Source organism: Chiloscyllium plagiosum, chromosome 18 (genome assembly GCF_004010195.1).
Source record: "Chiloscyllium plagiosum isolate BGI_BamShark_2017 chromosome 18, ASM401019v2, whole genome shotgun sequence".
In the NCBI taxonomy this organism is placed as follows: Eukaryota; Metazoa; Chordata; class Chondrichthyes; order Orectolobiformes; family Hemiscylliidae; genus Chiloscyllium; species Chiloscyllium plagiosum.
This window is the reverse complement of record NC_057727.1, coordinates 30,198,393-30,216,268: the sequence shown is the minus strand read 5'-3', so window position 1 is coordinate 30,216,268 and position 17,876 is coordinate 30,198,393. Positions and strand designations below refer to the sequence as shown.

Here is a 17,876-nt window from a genome sequence, read left to right as displayed (position 1 = left end):
GGTGTCCCAGAGGTGTTCTCTGGAACGTTCCGCAAGTAGGCGGCCTGTCTTCCCAATATAGAGGAGGCCACATCGGCTGCTGCGGTTGCAATAGATGATGTGTGTGGAGGTGCAGTTGAATTTGTGGCGGATATGGAAGTGTCCCTTGGGGCCTTGGAGGGAAGTAAGGGGGGAGGTGTGGGCGCAAGTTTTGCATTTCTTGCGGTTGCAGGGGAAGGTGCCGGGAGTGGAGGTTGGGTTGGTGGGGGGTGTGGACCTGACGAGGGAGTCACGGAGGGAGTGGTCTTTTCGGAACGCTGATAGGGGAGGGGAGGGAAATATATCCCTGGTGATGGGGTCCGTTTGGAGGTGGCGGAAATGACAGCGGATGATACGCTGTATATGGAGGTTGGTGGGGTGGTAGGTGAGGACCAGTGGGGTTCTGTCCTGGTGGCGGTTGGAGGGACGGGGCTCAAGGGCGGAGGAGCAGGAAGTGGAGGAGATTGGGTGGAGGGCATCGTCGACCACGTCTGGGGGGAAATTGCAGTCTTTGAAGAAGGAGGCTATCTGAGTTGTACGGTATTGGAACTGGTCCTCCTGGGAGCAGATGCAGCGGAGACGAAGGAATTGGGAATATGGGATGGTGTTTTTACAGGGGGCAGGGTGGGAGGAGGTGTAGTCTAGGTAGCTGTGGGAGTCGGTCGGTTTATAGTAAATGTCCGTGTTGATTCGGTCGCCTGAGATAGAAATGGAAAAGTCTAGGAAGGGGAGGGAGGAGTCTGAGACGGTCCAGGTGAATTTGAGGTCGGGGTGGAAGGTGTTGGTAAAGTGGATGAACTGTTCAACCTCCTCATGGGAGCACGAGGCATTGCCGATACAGTCATCGATGTAGTGGAGGAAAAGGTGGGTGGAAACTAAGACAGTATTGAATGTAAAGGTATGTAAACATATATGCTAATATATATAAAACTAGAAAATATGAAGTAATCTCAAAATAATCATACTATTTTAAAAGAATAACAATTTTCACATTAAATTTCACAATAATATAAAGCAGTTTTTAAATTCATATAGATGTGACTGTGATTACATAATTCAGCATCAGCATGACTACCAAATATGCTCCCACTGAATAATAGCTTCCAAAAAGCTTCTACAGTTTCATTGGGTTTGTTTTCATCTGTCTGAATCTTTTTAATAAGGTTTCTGCCTTTCCCAGAGGACTGAGATGGCTCTAACCAAAATTCAAAGTTTGTGAGAAGATTTGTAGCTCAGGTGCTCATTGTTGTGGTTCTGTTCGCCGAGCTGGGAATTTGTGTTGCAGATGTTTCGTCCCCTGTCGAGGTGACATCCTCAGTGCTTGGGAGCCTCCTGTGAAGTGCTTCTGTGATGTTTCCTCCGCATTTATAGTGGTTTGTCTCTGCCGCTTCCAGTTGTCAGTTCCAGCTGTCTGCTGCAGTGGCCGGTATATTGGGTCCAGGTAGATGTGCTTACTGATTGAATCTGTGGATGATTGCCATGCCTATAGGAATTCCCTGGCTGTTCTCTGTTTGGCTTGTCCTATAATAGTAGTGTTGTCCCAGTCGAATTCATATTGCTTGTCATCTGAGTGTGTGGCTACTAAGGATAGCTGGTCGTGTCGTTTCATGGCTAGTTGGTGTTCATGGATGCGGATCATTAGCTGTCTTCCTGTTTGTCCTATGTAGTGTTTTGTGCAGTCCTTGCATGGGATTTTGTACACTACATTGGTTTTGCTCATGCTGGGTATCGAGTCCTTCGTCCTGGTGAGTTCTTGTCTGAGAATGGCTGTTGGTTTGTGTGCTGTTATGAGTCCTAGTGGTCGCAGTAGTCTGGCTGTCAGTTCGGAAATGACACGACCAGCTATCCTTAGTAGCCACACACTCAGATGACAAGAAACATGAGTTCGACTGAGACAACACTACTATTATAGGACAAGCCAAACAGAGAACAGCCAGGGAATTCCTAGAGGCATGGCACTCATCCACAGATTCAATCAATAAGCACATCGACCTGGACCCAATATACCGGCCACTGCAGCGGACAGCTGGAACTGACAACCGGAAGCGGCAGATACAAATCACGATAAATTTCGGAGGAAACATCACAGAAGCGCTTCACAGGAGGCTCCCAAGCACTCAGGATGTCACCTAGACAGGGTACGAAGCGTCCGCAATACAAATTCCCAGCTCGGCGAACAGAATCTAACCAAAATCTCAATCAACATCCTCTGTGCCTACTCATCTTCCTTGAAGTCTCTGCAGTCTTTGACTCGATTGACTGCACCATCCTCTTCCAATGCTTTGGTTCAGTTATTTAGTTCAATGGGACTCTTATCTATTCAAATGTAGCTAAAGCATCTCTCATGATGGCTTGTCCTCCTCCCACTACACTATGAAGAATGCTGCTAATTCCATAAATTACATGCTCATGCTATATCAGTTCTTAATAAATCTTTAATATCGTTTCTTACCAGTGGTCTCAAATCTGGATGTGTTAAGACATAACCATTGTTTGTGATTGCAAAAGCATATCCATGAATGCCCAGCTGCAATTAAAAATATATTAAAAAGTTACTAAGAAGTTGCTACAACTAATGAAGAAACAAAATATACTCCACATTAATATTTTAAAATGTGCATTTCCAAATTGTATCAACATAATTGTTCGATTCACATCACCGCAGCCACAGACACCAGTCATTTCAGTACAAAAACTCATCTCAACCAAACAGAAATTTCAGGATTCAGATTAGATTAGATTTCCTACAGTGTGGGAACAGACCCTTCAGCCCAACAATTAATCCACCCAGACCCATTTCTCTCTGCCTAATGCACCTAACACTATGGACAATCTACCATGGACAATTCACCTGATCTGCACATCTTTGGACTATGGGAGGAAACCAGAGCACCCAGAGGAAACTCACACAGACAGAGAGAGAATGTGCAAACTCCACTCAGACAGTCGCCCAAGGCTGGAATCAAACCTGGGACCCTGACACTGTGAGGCAGCAGTGCCACTATGCCACCCCATCATTTACAATGATTACTTTAGTTTGTTTGAGGACAACATTTATAAAATACATAAAGAAAAAACAAGATTTCAGTTGGCTAAATGTAGCTTATTTCCACCACTGAAAAATCTGTTCAAAATATAGTGTCTCTCAAATCATTGAGTGGAAAACCATACTATGACTGAGAAATTCCTGGATGCAGTATTGACATCAATGCCATAACTTCACCCTTGCAGCAGCAGATACTTCAGTTATCCATAGATGGAGCTTCTGCTGCACCTTATTTGAAATGACAATGGCAGAAGCACTATAATTCTAAAATAAAATTCCCATGTGCAAAAATAAGCCATTAGTTTGTGCTACAGTTTTCATTATTAATTACAATTTTTAAAAAATTAGTTGTGCTGAGTTGTCATATTTTGTGTCATTCACAGGCCTGTTATTGTGCATGCACTAATGACAACATTGCTTCACATTCAGCTGGAAGGTCTGTTTTGGTATTACATTTCACACATTCTTCCATGCAAGATCTTAATAAAATATCAGTGATTCTTTAATTCAAAGATTAGGCCATATCAAAAACTTAAACTCTGTCGACTGAGACATAAAAGAATGCAGCAACTTTCTAGGCATTCCAAGATACTTTCAGCTAATGATACATCCGAATAAATGCTTCAAATATGTGCCCAGTTTAGATTAATCCAAATTCAAAATTTGGAAGCAATAATGAAGTAGTAATAGGGAATTCTTAAGTATCAAGTGATATAAAGTGGAACAGAATTTTCATAGTTCAAAAATGTAATCTTAACTCCAAGTTACGCCCACCTGATCCAGTAAGAGAAGAGGACACTTTGGGTTCAAACTGCAGACATTAATGTACAATCAAAGATGTTATGTTGATATAGGATGAGTTGAATGATTAACCTTGTAAATGGTTAAACAATTTAATCAAGTTGTGCAAGTGTTCTTCCCAGGTTTGAATGTGTACAACTAAGTTGTTGAAATAATCTACACAGTTATATATTCCAACAAAGACCTATTGCTTAATTGTTGAAACATTGATGGTACAATTTTCTATCCAAATGGCATGACTTTGATTTGATAAAGCCATCTGATGTTTCCAATACTAGTGTTTCTCTGGTTCTATCAGACAATGTAACTAGAGAGCATCATTTTAATAAGTCAATTTTGGTGATGAATCAAGTGTCCAATTCTTTCGATGTAGTGCTCCAATTTTGGAATAAGATATGAGTCCAATTGTGTTACTGTATTGACTTTACAATAAACAATACATAACATTTGTTACCCATCCAGTTTTGATACCATCACAATAGATGAGCTCCAGCTATTATGACTCAGTTCAACAATGTCATTGTCCATCATGACCCTAAATCAGTGCAGACTTGATGGGCTGAATTGCCTCTTTCCTCACTGTAGGAATTCTATAATTCTAGTCAGCCTCTCATTATCTCTTCTCCTTCAGTCTTTCTGTCTGAAGTTTCCCTGACTTTGTACAGATTTGGCATTCCATAGGTTCACATAGGATTTTACAAGAAAGTCACTGAATGTAGTCATCTTTTGGCTGTTCCAGTCGTCTTCTCTAAGAAGAAGTTGGAATTAAACGTTCAATATGTTGGCAAGATTTTGGGGTTCTGATCTATCATTGTGTCAGAGAAACATGAATTCTAAAAGTGAGGTGAATATGTTTTTGCTTTTCAATGATGTGACCTGCTTTTGTTTTAGAGGGTCAGAAAGTAATTTGAAACAGTAAGCAAAAGACAAACATTCTAAGATGTGATTGAGCTGAATGACTCATCAAGTTACTTGGTGAGATAGTTGATGCTTAATGGTGACTTCAGATTTTACCACTTAAAGAAGGAAAGGCCTAAGGCCAGAAAGTAGTGCCAGTTGAGGAGAAAACATCACACAGAAATGTGTTACTCAGCATCTTAACAGTAGTCAAAGCTTTGAGTTTATTTCTTAAGAGTTCAATGAGAAAAATTACTGAGCTATCTCTGGTATGCACCTTGGGGTGAGACAAAAATGTTATGTGCAGAAAGTCATTGAAACAAAATACTTGCAATTTCATGAGTTTAGTAAGAAATTTTAAAGTGAAGACAGGAGTTATACTTGACTGGGATTGTTTTCTGGAAATGAGACTGCTGAGAAAAAGGGCAGAATCTGCACTTTTGTTTGTTTTTGATAAGACCTCACCAAATTGTCTCTCTATATGAAAACCTAAGGTCTACTGAACCAGGTGTCAGCTGGAATCTAATTTGTCTAGTATTACCATCAGCTGGGACAAAGACATCATGAAACCACCAATAAACAAGGACAAGTATGAGAGAAATTCACATCTTTACAACAAAGCATTTAAACTCAGATGTGTATTGCTTGGTTGAATTTTGGAGGTTCCACATTAGTATGCAAGTTACCAGTAAAGAATCCTGCTTCAAACAGAAAGAAGCCAGAATCCAGAACTCACAGGTGAACAATATTTCAAAAGCTTCTTCTGAGCAGTTTTGGTTGGACACTCTTTTTTTAAGCTTATTACTGCTGTATTCAATATCACATTTTTATTACTTTTTAGAGTAGTAGGTATAACCATTCCTCTTCCTTCCATTCAACAAAAAAAACTTGTCATTTGGTTTCTTCATTCTTATCGTGTTCACTTCATATTATTTGAAGTGTAATAACCGTATTAAAATAAGAATTAAAATATTTGGTCCAATCATCTGAGAGGGAACTAAAAAAAAAGTCAATTCTTCTTACCTCATTTGGTCATAACAAATTAAAAGATCACACTCAAGTCCATAATTTATTTATTTCTGAAATATTTATCCTTATAAATGTACATTGAATTCCTTCATTTGTGAGATGCCATCTATATGCCTATATGTCTATAAATTATCTTCAATCTGATATTGAGGCAATCTATTTAAACATGAAGAGGATATTATATATTTGACAATCTTGAATTAGACAAGCTGTGTAAAGTTCTAATTTTGTGATACACAGAAATTTTGTGCTTGGTTATTCTGACAACGGGGCTAGTGATATAGTAGGTTGTGCTTATCCAGGTTTCTAGCACTTTTTCCATTACAAGGACTATGGTCTAAAAGCGGTTTTGTAGCCAAATGTTTTTGGTGAAAGTTTTTTTTAAAATTGGAGTTTTGGATGTTCATCTGGTTTCTGGCTAAAGCCATTGTGACCGCCCCACTGCTTCATATTCAGGCTCAAGCTAATATCCAAAGGGCACCTCATTATGTGATTGGATAAATGTATGAAGTTCCCAGCTGCTTTTTCAAGCACTTCTGCCACCAAACTGAAACCTTACATTTACCTACATTATAATGCAACTATCATTCATTTATGTTTGTTTGTTGGTCCAAACCTATTTTAATACTGCTTAAATCCAATGCATTTTTTGAATTTCCATATTAATGTTTAATGCAACTATTTATTAATCATCTCCACAGAAACATGGCTATAATATGTAAAAATGCAACTAAGCAGAACTCCAGTGAGGCTTTTTTGCTCCCAATCATCAGCTATGACTTTGGTGGCCAGTCAGTGGACACCTCAAAGAAACATGGCCAATTGTATTGTTTCTCCAGGATTTCTCCAAAAACGTGGCAGGAGATCATAGGCATCACACCGCAAAAACTCCACCCAGATTGTTTAGCATTTCTTTGTATCAGAACTGATATTTTCACAATTGTCAAAGGAGCTACATGTGTTCTTACCTTATATTTTGGAATAACTTTCAAAAGCTCTTTCACCGGCACATCTGTTCCGACCACACCCAGAAGAATACCTTGTGTGCGCTATTAAAATATGAAAACCATACATCTACTTACTTCCCAGAGAAAGAATCTCACTGTTTAATTTTGACAAACAATGTTTAAATATTTTGTTTATATGAACTTATTTCACTTCACTGAGCAATCCAATGCCTAACAATCTGCCTCCCCTCATTTTCTTCCTCTCACCTCAAAAAGCCACAAGTTAAATGTAGGCTGGAAAATAGGCTACCGATCTCATACAATACTTTTCTGAGCTGATGCCAACAAGTACATGAAAGCAGCCTGACCTTTTCCAGTGCTCCCCCACATTATTGAAGGTTACATTTAATCTCTGTGCCTTCTTCCCCCTCAAATATTTTCTCTATACTGTTGTCAATCACATGCAAAGCATACTCACTGTCTCATTCTTCTTGCTAAACACAGGCATTGCGATTGTCGTCATTAGAACTCGGTCAGAAACAGAAACAAGCTAAAGAATGAAGAGTACAATTAGGAGAAATCATGGTTGCTTTGAAGAAAATTAAAGTCACATTGTCCATTCCTATGATTGCTAACATGAAATAATTTTGCTTTCAGAGACCAATTCTTTAAAGCTATTTTCCCTATTCAACAGTTAATTCCTCTGTGCTGTAGCTTAATTTCTATCATATTTCCAGCTGTGAAGCAAAGGGTTTTATCAACTGAGGCTAATTTTCTCCTGAATATTGCCATAATTGGTAAGAATCACTGTTCCAGGTGATGTGATAACTGCATAACATATTTTCCACTCGGCGGTGGCTTTAGTCTCTTTTAGCTCTCAAAACAATTTCATGTTGAGTAAGTTCACCGATAGAAGTGAGGTTGTCCGTCAGAATATTAGCAAAATAAAACTTGTTTATTGCCTAATGCATACTACAATTCTACTATTGAATATAATCATTCCATATTCTCCAAGTGTAATCATACCAGTTACAAAAATGTTTAGGGACAACACAGCAAAAAATTTCAGTGACAAAATGAGAGATAGTACCAAAACAGTATGGAGAAAACTTTTCAGTTCATCAATATTTAAGTACAATGTTTGGTTAAGAAGGTAATTTATTATTAATGCATTGATAACAAAATTACATTTTAGACAAGACATTGTACAAGTCCAAATGATATAAATTTATTCTGATAGCGTTTCTAGGTTACTGAGTGTAATCTTTCCTACCATAGAAAACAGATCTAAAGCACAAATGTCACAGAACAGTAGATTTTCTTTTTATATGCAGATGCTTTCCATTTAGGAGGTTAGACTTATAAAATTATTAAAGGCTGAAAATATTATAATCTCATGCATGACTCTGCAGTGCTCTAAATCAGATTGAGTAGTTGAAGCAGAATGACAACTCTTGTAACAGAAGGTATGAGTGAAGGTCAAAGAAACAGAAAAAGAAATTCTGACCGCTTGCACTTCCCAAGGACTTGAATGAGTTTCTATTTTGAAGTCTTATCAAATATCATGATCACTCATCAGATGAACATGGTCTGCTTTCTGTTACTGTTTGAATTCAGTGTTTTACAAATGGTTCCTTATAAATGCCATCAAATCATGAACCAATTGTACTGTAGCTATCATAAGACACTTACAGAATACTGAATTCCAAACTAAGGTTTCATATGAATTTTGACATAATTTGTCCAGTGCATACCTAAAAAACCTTGAATAAAATCAATAATGTTGATATGTTAAACTAGCTGTTACCCACATTTTACCTACATTTAAGAGAAAAATCATATTTATATATATTTATATTAGCAATCCACTGTATTTTGTTGTTGATTTTATTGCAGAGAATACTTAAGGATATTTATTTTCACCTAAAATTCATATTCTATCATTTTGATTTCCAGCTAGGAAAGGCACCATACTGTTTTCAATCTGCACAACAGCCAGTGGACAAGACAATTTTGAACTATTGAATTGTAAAATTAGAAAGCTTCATTTAAAACAGGTGAAGTCATTTTAGTCTGTTTGGTGCTCAGTAGTTTATTTTCAGATTACTGCAAAGTAAAGCATAAACATATATACCTTTTTAAATTGATGCAGTTTTGTCAATTAAAGCTAATTGCTGTCCAGAAAAGAGACACTGCAAATTAAACTAATTTTCATCCAGAAGGACTTACATATCTGAAAGTGAAAGTTTAAATAGTAGCTGAAAACTAGTCTAATCAGTATATATTCTACGTTGCTTATTCCTTTGTAATTGAATTTAGGTAAGGAAAATGTAATTCATAAAAATGCCTTTTTACCATCCATATAAATAATAATGATTAATTTGAAAACTCACAACTCAAACTTCTCAGTTCTTAAAATGTTTTGTAATGTTTTCTATATTCAGTCACTTTGATTATGTAAAGAAACAGAATCATACTACCCTTTCTATACAATGTATAGGTTTTGTAACTGTCAGCCATCATTCCTTGTACTAGGCTCATGTCAGGGGCTACTGGTTAGAAAATGGCTCATGTTAACATATCAAAAAATATTGTAATTGTTGGTAGATTAAGACTGCTAGTTTTAAATTTATCACCTAAGATTTGAATGATTCTAAATTTTAAATGCAGTTGAAAAACATTAGGAATCCATACGATCAGTAACTTAGGGAGTCAGATACAATGTATCCTTTAATATTAAGTGAAACAGAATGCTCTGAAGACAGCTGTAATCACACTAAACATTTGTCTAGAGACAGACTCGTGATCAGTTTGTAATGGGGAAAGAAACGGAAACGTATTGAAAGTCAAGTGAATTTTCACATCTTGCGACAGAAAGGGAGACAGCTACTTCTTTGGAAATTAAAGGAAGATGCATAAAAGTACACAAAAGGAAGTTGAGAAAGAAACACAAAAGGAATTACCGCTGTGTGGGGAAGAAATAACTATTGCTGTAATGAGCAGGGTGAACTGTTTTGATGTTGACAATGAAGCTGAATGTTTATAAAGATTTTCTATTCAAAAGGAATGGAACACAATTAATGGAAATTTGTGAGGTTTGAGAAAGAAGGGATTGAGTTTAAACAAAGTGAATTTAAATAAGCTTCTCACCTGCCATTGGTTTGTAGTGAACTGTCTGTTTACCACCCAACCCCTCTCTTCCACTCCCACAATTATACCAGCAATGTGGATGGTTTTGCCTGGCCTATCCACCAATGGCCAATTAATGCCCGTAAGTGGGCAACCAATGCACTGGACTAATAACAAGAAAGGACCTTACCAAGCAACAACAGGATTCTCTGCATCACTGGCAGTGATTGAGGAAGATGTCCCATAACTGGGTCTGTGGAAGGGTCTTCCAAGGTGTAATTCCAAATGGTTTAACATCCCGCTTGAACTCTAAAAAAACCACAATTCCCTCACTGCCATCCTTCAGTGCACTCCTCCCCATTGCCATAGTTTAGTACCAGCAATAGCCACTGCACACATTGGTATTATTGGTACATTGAGAATTGCCCACTTCCGATTGGCTTGCATCCTTTTGAGGAAGAACATCCAATTGTAATACGCTATAGTATTTCTAGGATTGTTACGTGTGGGACTCTTTAATTTAAGGTTAAATAGAAGAATCAAGGGAGTCATGTGACCTCATTTGAATTCTGTCTGACAAGCTTTGATTCCCCACCACCATGATGAGAGGGCCCTTAGCCATGTCCAATCCATTTCCCATACTTTGGCCCTCATCCCTACTTTTCCCTCCCATTACAGCGATAGGTCCCCTGGTCCTCACTTACCACCCATCAGTATCCACATTCAAAGGATCATTAGCTACCATTTCCACCACCTCCACTGGGATGTCACCATCACAGATGCTGCCAGACCTGCTGAGATTCACCAGCAATTTTTGATTTGTTCTTTCATGAGTGTTATGATCAGTGGCATTGAGACGTCGCCACCCAGATTAAGGATTCTATCATTGTTGCAACTAACAATCTGAGGGATTTGCAAAGCGATTTATCTCCAGGAGAGACACCATACAGATTTCAGGTCATCCAGCTGTGATGCTCAGCATTAGTCACATGAATGGAGGGGTGTCTGGTGAGGAAGTATTTTCTCAAGGTGTTCATTGATTCTCCCATTCCACAAACCCTTCTCAAATGTCAGATAGTGGCATTGGCAGTCATCTTATCATCTCACATAACTTCAGCTATTGAAGAATATCTCTGAAAGGTTTTTCTCTGCATATTGCATTGGATAGCTAAAGGTTTCACAAATTAAGCCACCAATGATTCACAATGTTCCTTGTATAGAGAACAGTATAAGTCTTTAACCATTATTCTTGCATATTGTTATAAGAACAGAAACAATAAGAAAGCAAACATAAGAAAATAAATATAAGACACAGAAGCAACAGGAAGCCATGTTGCCCTTTGAGCCTGCTCCACTATTCTTAAGCTGACTGATCTGATCAAGGCTTTAACTCAATCTTCCTGCCTGCCCCAATAATATTTGGGTGGCACAGTGGTTAGCACTGCTGCCTCACAGCGCCAGAGACCCGGGTTCAATTCCCGACTCAGGCGACTGACTGTGTGGAGTTTGCACATTCTCCCCGTGTCTGCGTGGGTTTCCTCCGGGTGCCCCGGTTTCCTCCCACAGTCCAAAGATGTGCAGGTCAGGTGAATTGGCCATGCTAAATTGCCCATAGTGTTAGGTTAAAGGGGTAAATGTAGGGGTATGGGTGGGTTGCGCTTCGGCGGGTCGGTGTGGACTTGTTGGGCCGAAGGGCCTGTTTCCACACTGTAAGTAATCTAATCTAATCTAATCTAATTTGATTCACTTGCAGATCAAAAATCTGTTTATTAGCCTTGAATACAGTAACTGGACCAGACTTCACTGCTCCCTGAGTTAGAACATTTCAAAGATTAACAACTCTCTGAAACAAGAAACTCCTTCTTATCTCCACCCCGAATAGCAGTCTTTTTATTCTAAAACTGTGCCCACATCTCTAGACTCTCCCAGCATCTGTACTGCCTATATGTTTACTTTTACATTCTAATTCAATTTTAAATTCAATATTTCCTCATGAAACCCATTCATCCTTGGAGGCAACCTTAATAACCTTCCCCAAATTGTCTGTAATGCATATATATCCCTCCTTCAATAAGAAGACCAGACGGTATACAGGACTTCAGAAGGTGCAATCTCACCAATGCCTTGTACAGTTGCAGCAAAAGCCTGTAAACAACCCTGCTACTCTGCCACCATCATGAATCATTTGGCCCTCTGCCACAACATTCTACAGTCTCTCTTCCTTTAAATACCTTTCTTTTCTTTTCCAACCAATGTATGAGGCCTCACATTTTCCCATATTATATTCCATCTGCCAAATTTCTCTTCACTTATTTAATCTATCTACATCTCTTTGCAGAACCTCTGTGACCTCCTGACAACTTGCTTTCCTATTTACTCTGTGAGATGAGAAAATTCTCTACAATTCTGCCCTGTTACAGCAAAGTTACCATGGATTGTAAGGCATTAAGGCCTGACAGTTATTCCTGTGTTACCCCATCATTTCCAGTTTATAACCTGAAAGGATCCATTTATCCCAACTTTCACTCCTGTTAATTAAACAATTCTCTGTACACATAATATATTACCACAAATATAATGAGCTTTTCACGATTGGAATTTCCTCAATAATGGTTATACCACTGCTGCAAGTACATATTAAATCTACCACAAAATAACAAATGTAAGCCTTGTCCATTGCTTCCGATGCAGACAGCACATAGATTTTTTGTTATGTAGTAAGTGTGGCATTCAATTCATACATCAGCTTTCAGAACTGTAACGTAATAATAACTAGGTAATGCATTTTTGCATTGTTGATTGAGAGAAACTGAAGGTAATTGCTTTGCAGTTCATTGAGAAAATGTCATGCACGCTCTTACTGCCACCTGAGAGGCAGTTAAGGCCTTGATCTGACAGTGCAGCTATCCCTGATTAGTACAATCAAGTCTATATATTTCTGTATTCAATCCTGCTGTTGGATTTGATCCCACTTCTGACTAAAGGTGAGAATAGTAACAATTGATATGAGCAGCAGACAGAACCTCTCAGGGGAATTTGAAACCTCATTGAGGTCATACTAGAGGAGGTTAGGGTAAGGAGAGACATTTTGTCTCAGCTGGAGGAAGTCCTAAAATGTACCTGGAATGGAGAGAGATTACTAAAGTTCTGAGTAACCCTGCATGAGCTAAATCAGTGAAAGAAGCTCAACAATTATGTTTTGTATTTTAGAAGCCATACAATAGCAATCAAAGCAAACACAGCATTCACTTTTCACTTATCAGCATTTGAAGAACACCAATTTCCTTACTGACTCCTTCTCATTTTCACACAACAAATATGTACTCAACACTTCCCCAGTCTAAATTTTTTTTGGAATCATCAGGCAGCTACTTGAGAACATGCAACCTTTTCAGCAGAAGTAAAAGGTTAAGATTGAAAAAATAGTTCCCAAGCAAATCCATCGTGAGATCCAATAAAGGAAAATTTGTCAGCTTTGCTATTGGTGTGAAGTTTTTGCAATTGATAGAGACACATGCAGAGTAGTTAGTTGAAAAGAAATAAATGATTGTCAGTGTAAATGAACAACATAATGTGCAGGAGGCTTAATGGTTGTAGAGGAAAGCTACATTTTAACCAGCGTTATTTTGCTACTGCAAGAGGTTTATGGTGGCAGGACTCACTTGACAGTGTTCCTGAATATTAGAAAGCTAATGGTTTCCCCTACGAGACTTGCCTGCAGCTGTCTGCCCTGTGAGAAAGTTGCAACCCCCGAAGAAAAATAATAAACAGAATGAATTCGCTAATTTACAGATGGGTACAAATGAGCAGGTCCTGGACGTGATGTACGGTTCCCATCAAATCTGGGAATCCTCCTGATCAAGTTCCTCTCCCAAAGCGGATGAATATTTGAGTTTCAAGAGAGACACCATTTATTTCTCAGGTTTAAACTTTAAGGCTAAAAATAACTAGCTCCAAAGAGCTGCTGGAGCTGGCACTATGAGCTGGATACCCTCAAGGTAATGTGCATAGTGCAATAAGTTAAAGAAATTTTCAGGTGAGTTGGCCTCCTGATGGTAATAGTCTGGCAGCGCTTTTACATTCATTAACATGTCACATATACTCATTGACACCCCATTCATGGTCACAATAAAATTAAGTAAAACATATCTTCACATATATGTGTAGAGTGTGACTGATGGGGTAGACAGAGAGTGAGTATTTGCTGTGCCACGCTCTTATTGAGACTTCATCAATAACTGGCTCCTACAGATCATCTTGCAATGCATTTCACTGGTCACGGGGTGTAAGAAGTGCAGCCCCTCTGGGCTACTAAGCAAAGCAGCCAGACTCGCTCATAGCAGTTGGAGAAGGCTGAACAGAAAAGGGACAGCTAAAGTTGTGAAGATTACTAGGTATAAGCGACATGTAACTTGAAGCGGTATTTTTCGATCGGGTGCCAGGAATGTTTAGGGCATGGAGTAAGACAACTGGGAACAGTGGTGGGAGAAGAAAGAAAGATGTATATTAAGAATAGGAAATTGAATGCAATGATGAAGTGTGCTTGGAAGAATAAAAGAGTGATTGAATTGGATGAGGTGTGAGGGTAAGTCTGGTCATGGAGTGCTGGATAGGTCTGGGCTAACTGAACACTTATGTCACAGGGTTCTTCACATAACTAGGGGTGCCATCACTTACATCTCCCATCTTCTGCAGGAAGATCTTCAGCATCATGGCTTGGGAAGAAGTGCTGTAGCTGTGGCACAGAAAATCACTGTGACATTGAAATTCTTTGCCACTTTGCCAAGTCACCATTTAGACACATTGAAAGTCCTTGACACTGATCTAGCTCTCTCAGAGCCAGCTCTCAGAGTGAGCAGGACGTCTGACACTCCTGTATTTATCTGTCAGCCAGGACTAGATTAACAGCCCAAATCAGGGAAGTCATATTCTATAAAAGCAAATTACTGCGGATGCTGGAATCTGAAACCAAAAGAGAAAATGCTAGAAAATCTCAGCAGGTCTGGCAGCATCTCTAAGGAGAGAAAAGAGCTGACGTTTCGAGTCTAACTGACCCTTTGTCAAAGCTAAAAAGTGGGAGAAATAGGGAGGTATTTATACAAGGCTGAGAGAAGGTGAGTCATGGCTCCAGAAGCAAAGGTAGCAATAAAGAGGTGATAATGACAGTGCAGAGAGAGATTATAGGGAGATTAGGAGCTGTGAATGACCAAGGCTGAAGCCAGTGCTATGTAACATATTATGTGGGGGATGGGTGAAGCAGGGGCAAAATGGAAAACTTCAGTGTTGAGCCCGGCAGGCTGTAACATGCCTAGTTGGAAGATGAGATGCTGTTCCTCCAGTTTGCATTGAGCTTCACTGGAACATTGCAGCAGGCCAAGGACAGACATGTGGGCATGGGAGCAGGATTGTGTGTTGAAGTGGCAAGCCACGGGAAGGTCCGGGACCTGATTGCGTACAGACCGAAGGTGCTCAACAAAGCAATCACCCAGTTGGCGTTTTGTCTCTCCGATATAAGGGAGACCACATTGGGAACAATGAATGCAATAGACCAAATTGAAAGAGATACAAGTGAAACGCTGCTTAATCTGAAATGAGTGTTTGGGGCCTTGGATGGTGAGCATGGAAGAGGCAAAGGGGCAGGTGTTGCACCTTCTGCGATTGCATGGGAAGGTGCCGTGTGTGATGGGAGAGGTGTTAGGTGTGATGGAGGAGTGGACTAGGTTGTCCCGGAGGGAAGGATCTCTGCGGAATGCAGACAGGGGGAGGGAAGATGTGTTTAGTGGTCACGTCATGTTGGAGTTGGCGAAAGTGGCAGAGGATTATTCTTTGCATGTGAAGGCTGGTGGGGTGAAAGGTGAGAACAAGAGGGACCCTATCCTTGTTCTGGGAGGGGAGGGAGGGGGTGAGGGTCGGGGCACGGGAGATGGACCGCACGCTGTTGAGAGGCCTGTCAACAACTGTAGGTGGGAAGCCACGGTTGAAGAAGAAGGAGCATATATTAAGAGCACCACTTTGGAAAGTGGCCTCATCAGAACAAATGCGGCAGAGGCGAAGGAGCTGAGAGAAAGGGATAGAGTCCTTACAGGACGTAGGGTGAGAAGAGCTGTAGTCCAGATAGCTGTGGGAGTCAGTGGGCTTGTAATGGATATTAGTGGATAGACTATTGCCAGAAATGGAGACAGGACGGTCAAGGAAAGGAAGGCAAGTGTCGGAGATGGACCAGGTGAAGGTGTTGGAGGGATGGAACCTCGAAGCGAAGTTTATGAATTTTTCCAGGTCAGTACGAGAGCATGAAGCTGCACCGAAATAGTCATTGACGTACCGATAAAGCAGTTGTGGGACGGGACCCGGGTAGGTCTGGAACAAGAAATGTTCCACATACGCCATGAAAAGGCAGACATAGCTAGGACCCATGCGGGTACCCATTGCTACACCTTTGATTTGGAGAAAATGGGATGAGTTGAAGGAGAATTTGTTGAGAGAGAGAACAAGTTCAGCCAGCCGGAGGAGAGTTCGTGGTGGATGGAGATTGTTCGGGCCTCTTTTCAAAAAGAAGCAAAGAGCTTTCAAGTTGCCTTGGTGTGGGATGGAAGTGTAAAGAGATTGCACATCCATGGTGAATCGAAGGTGGTTAGGGCCTGCGAATTGAAAGATGTCAATGTGTTGCAGGGCATCAGAGGAATCCCGGATGTAGGTGGGGAGGGAGTGAACCAGAGGAGTAAGGATGGAGTCATGGTAGGAGGAAATAAGTTCAGTCGGGCAGGAGCATGCTGACACAATGGGCCTGCTGGGACAGTCCTTCTTTTGTGGAGTTAGGAGAGTAGGTAGAAACGGGCTGTCCGGGGTTGGGAGACTGTGAGGTTGGAAGCTGTGGGGGGAAGGCATCCGGAGGAAATGAGGTCAGTCACAATGTTGAAGACAATGGCTTGATGCTCAGTGGTGTGGTCATGCTCCTGGGGGAGGTGGGAGGAGGAATCTGAGAGTTGGCGCTCAGCCTCTATGAGGTAGCGGTCAGTACGCCAGACGACAACAACACCCCCTTTGTCAGCAGGTTTGATAACAAGGTTGGGGTTAGACCTAAGGGAGCGAAGGGCAGAAAGTTCGGATGGAGAGAGGCTGGAATGGGTAAGGGGGCAGAGAAATTAAGGCAGCCAATGTCCCGTCGACAATTGTCAATGAAAAGATCAAGGGAAATTGTCCTGGCGGGGGTGTCCAATTAGAGGTGTCCAATTAGTTGGAGGAATGTGAAAGGATCTGTGGAGCGGAGGGAGGACTCTTGCCCAAAGAAGTGAGCATGAAGGCGAAGGCGACGGAAGAAGAGCTTAACTGAGTCCAGGGATTACCCAGCCATTCCAATGAATGCAGGGGAGCTGTTGGTGGTAATTCTTGTCCTTGTTGGCACTCTGAGCACTGCCCCACGAATGCAGCTATGTCTGCAATCACTTCTGGCAACCAGACATAACATCTCACCAATATCTTCATTTTGGAAACTATAGTCAGCATGGTTTTGTGAAGGGCAGGTTGCGCCTCAGAAACCTTATTGCATTCTTTGAGAAGGTGACTAAGGAGGTAGACGAGGGTAAAGCGGTAGATGTGGTGTATATGGATTTTAGTAAAGCGTTTGAAAAGGTTCCCCATGGTAGGCTACTGCAAAAAATACGGAGGTATGGCATTGAGGGTGATTTGGAGGTTTGGATTAGGAATTGGCTGGCTGGAAGAAGACAGAGGGTAGTAGTTGATGGTAAAGGTTCATCTTGGAGTGCAGTTACTAGCGGTGTTAAGCAAGGATCTGTTTTGGGACCATTGCTGTTTGTCATTTTTATAAATGACCTGGAGGAGGGGCTAGAAGGTTGGGTGAGCAAGTTTGCGGATGATACGAAAGTCGGTGGAGTTGTTGACAGTGAGGAAGGATGTGTCAGGTTACAGCGGGATATAGATAAGCTGCAGAGCTGGGCAGAAAGGTGGCAAATGGAGTTCAATGTAGCTAACTGTGAGGTGATTCACTTTGG

At 40.6% G+C, this 17,876-nt stretch overlaps 1 protein-coding gene across 1 annotated transcript in view; it reads right to left on the bottom strand.

Moving 5' to 3' along the window:
- The window catches only part of cacna2d3a (calcium channel, voltage-dependent, alpha 2/delta subunit 3a), a 645,952-nt gene that overhangs the window by 322,775 nt on the left and 305,301 nt on the right, over window positions 1-17,876 (bottom strand). The window contains exons 14-16 of the mRNA XM_043708636.1: window positions 7,217-7,288; window positions 6,760-6,840; window positions 2,471-2,545 (exon numbers count right to left, since the gene is read on the bottom strand). Of these exons, the coding sequence (XP_043564571.1) occupies window positions 2,471-2,545; window positions 6,760-6,840; window positions 7,217-7,288 (228 nt within the window). The remainder of the gene's footprint in view (window positions 1-2,470; window positions 2,546-6,759; window positions 6,841-7,216; window positions 7,289-17,876) is intronic.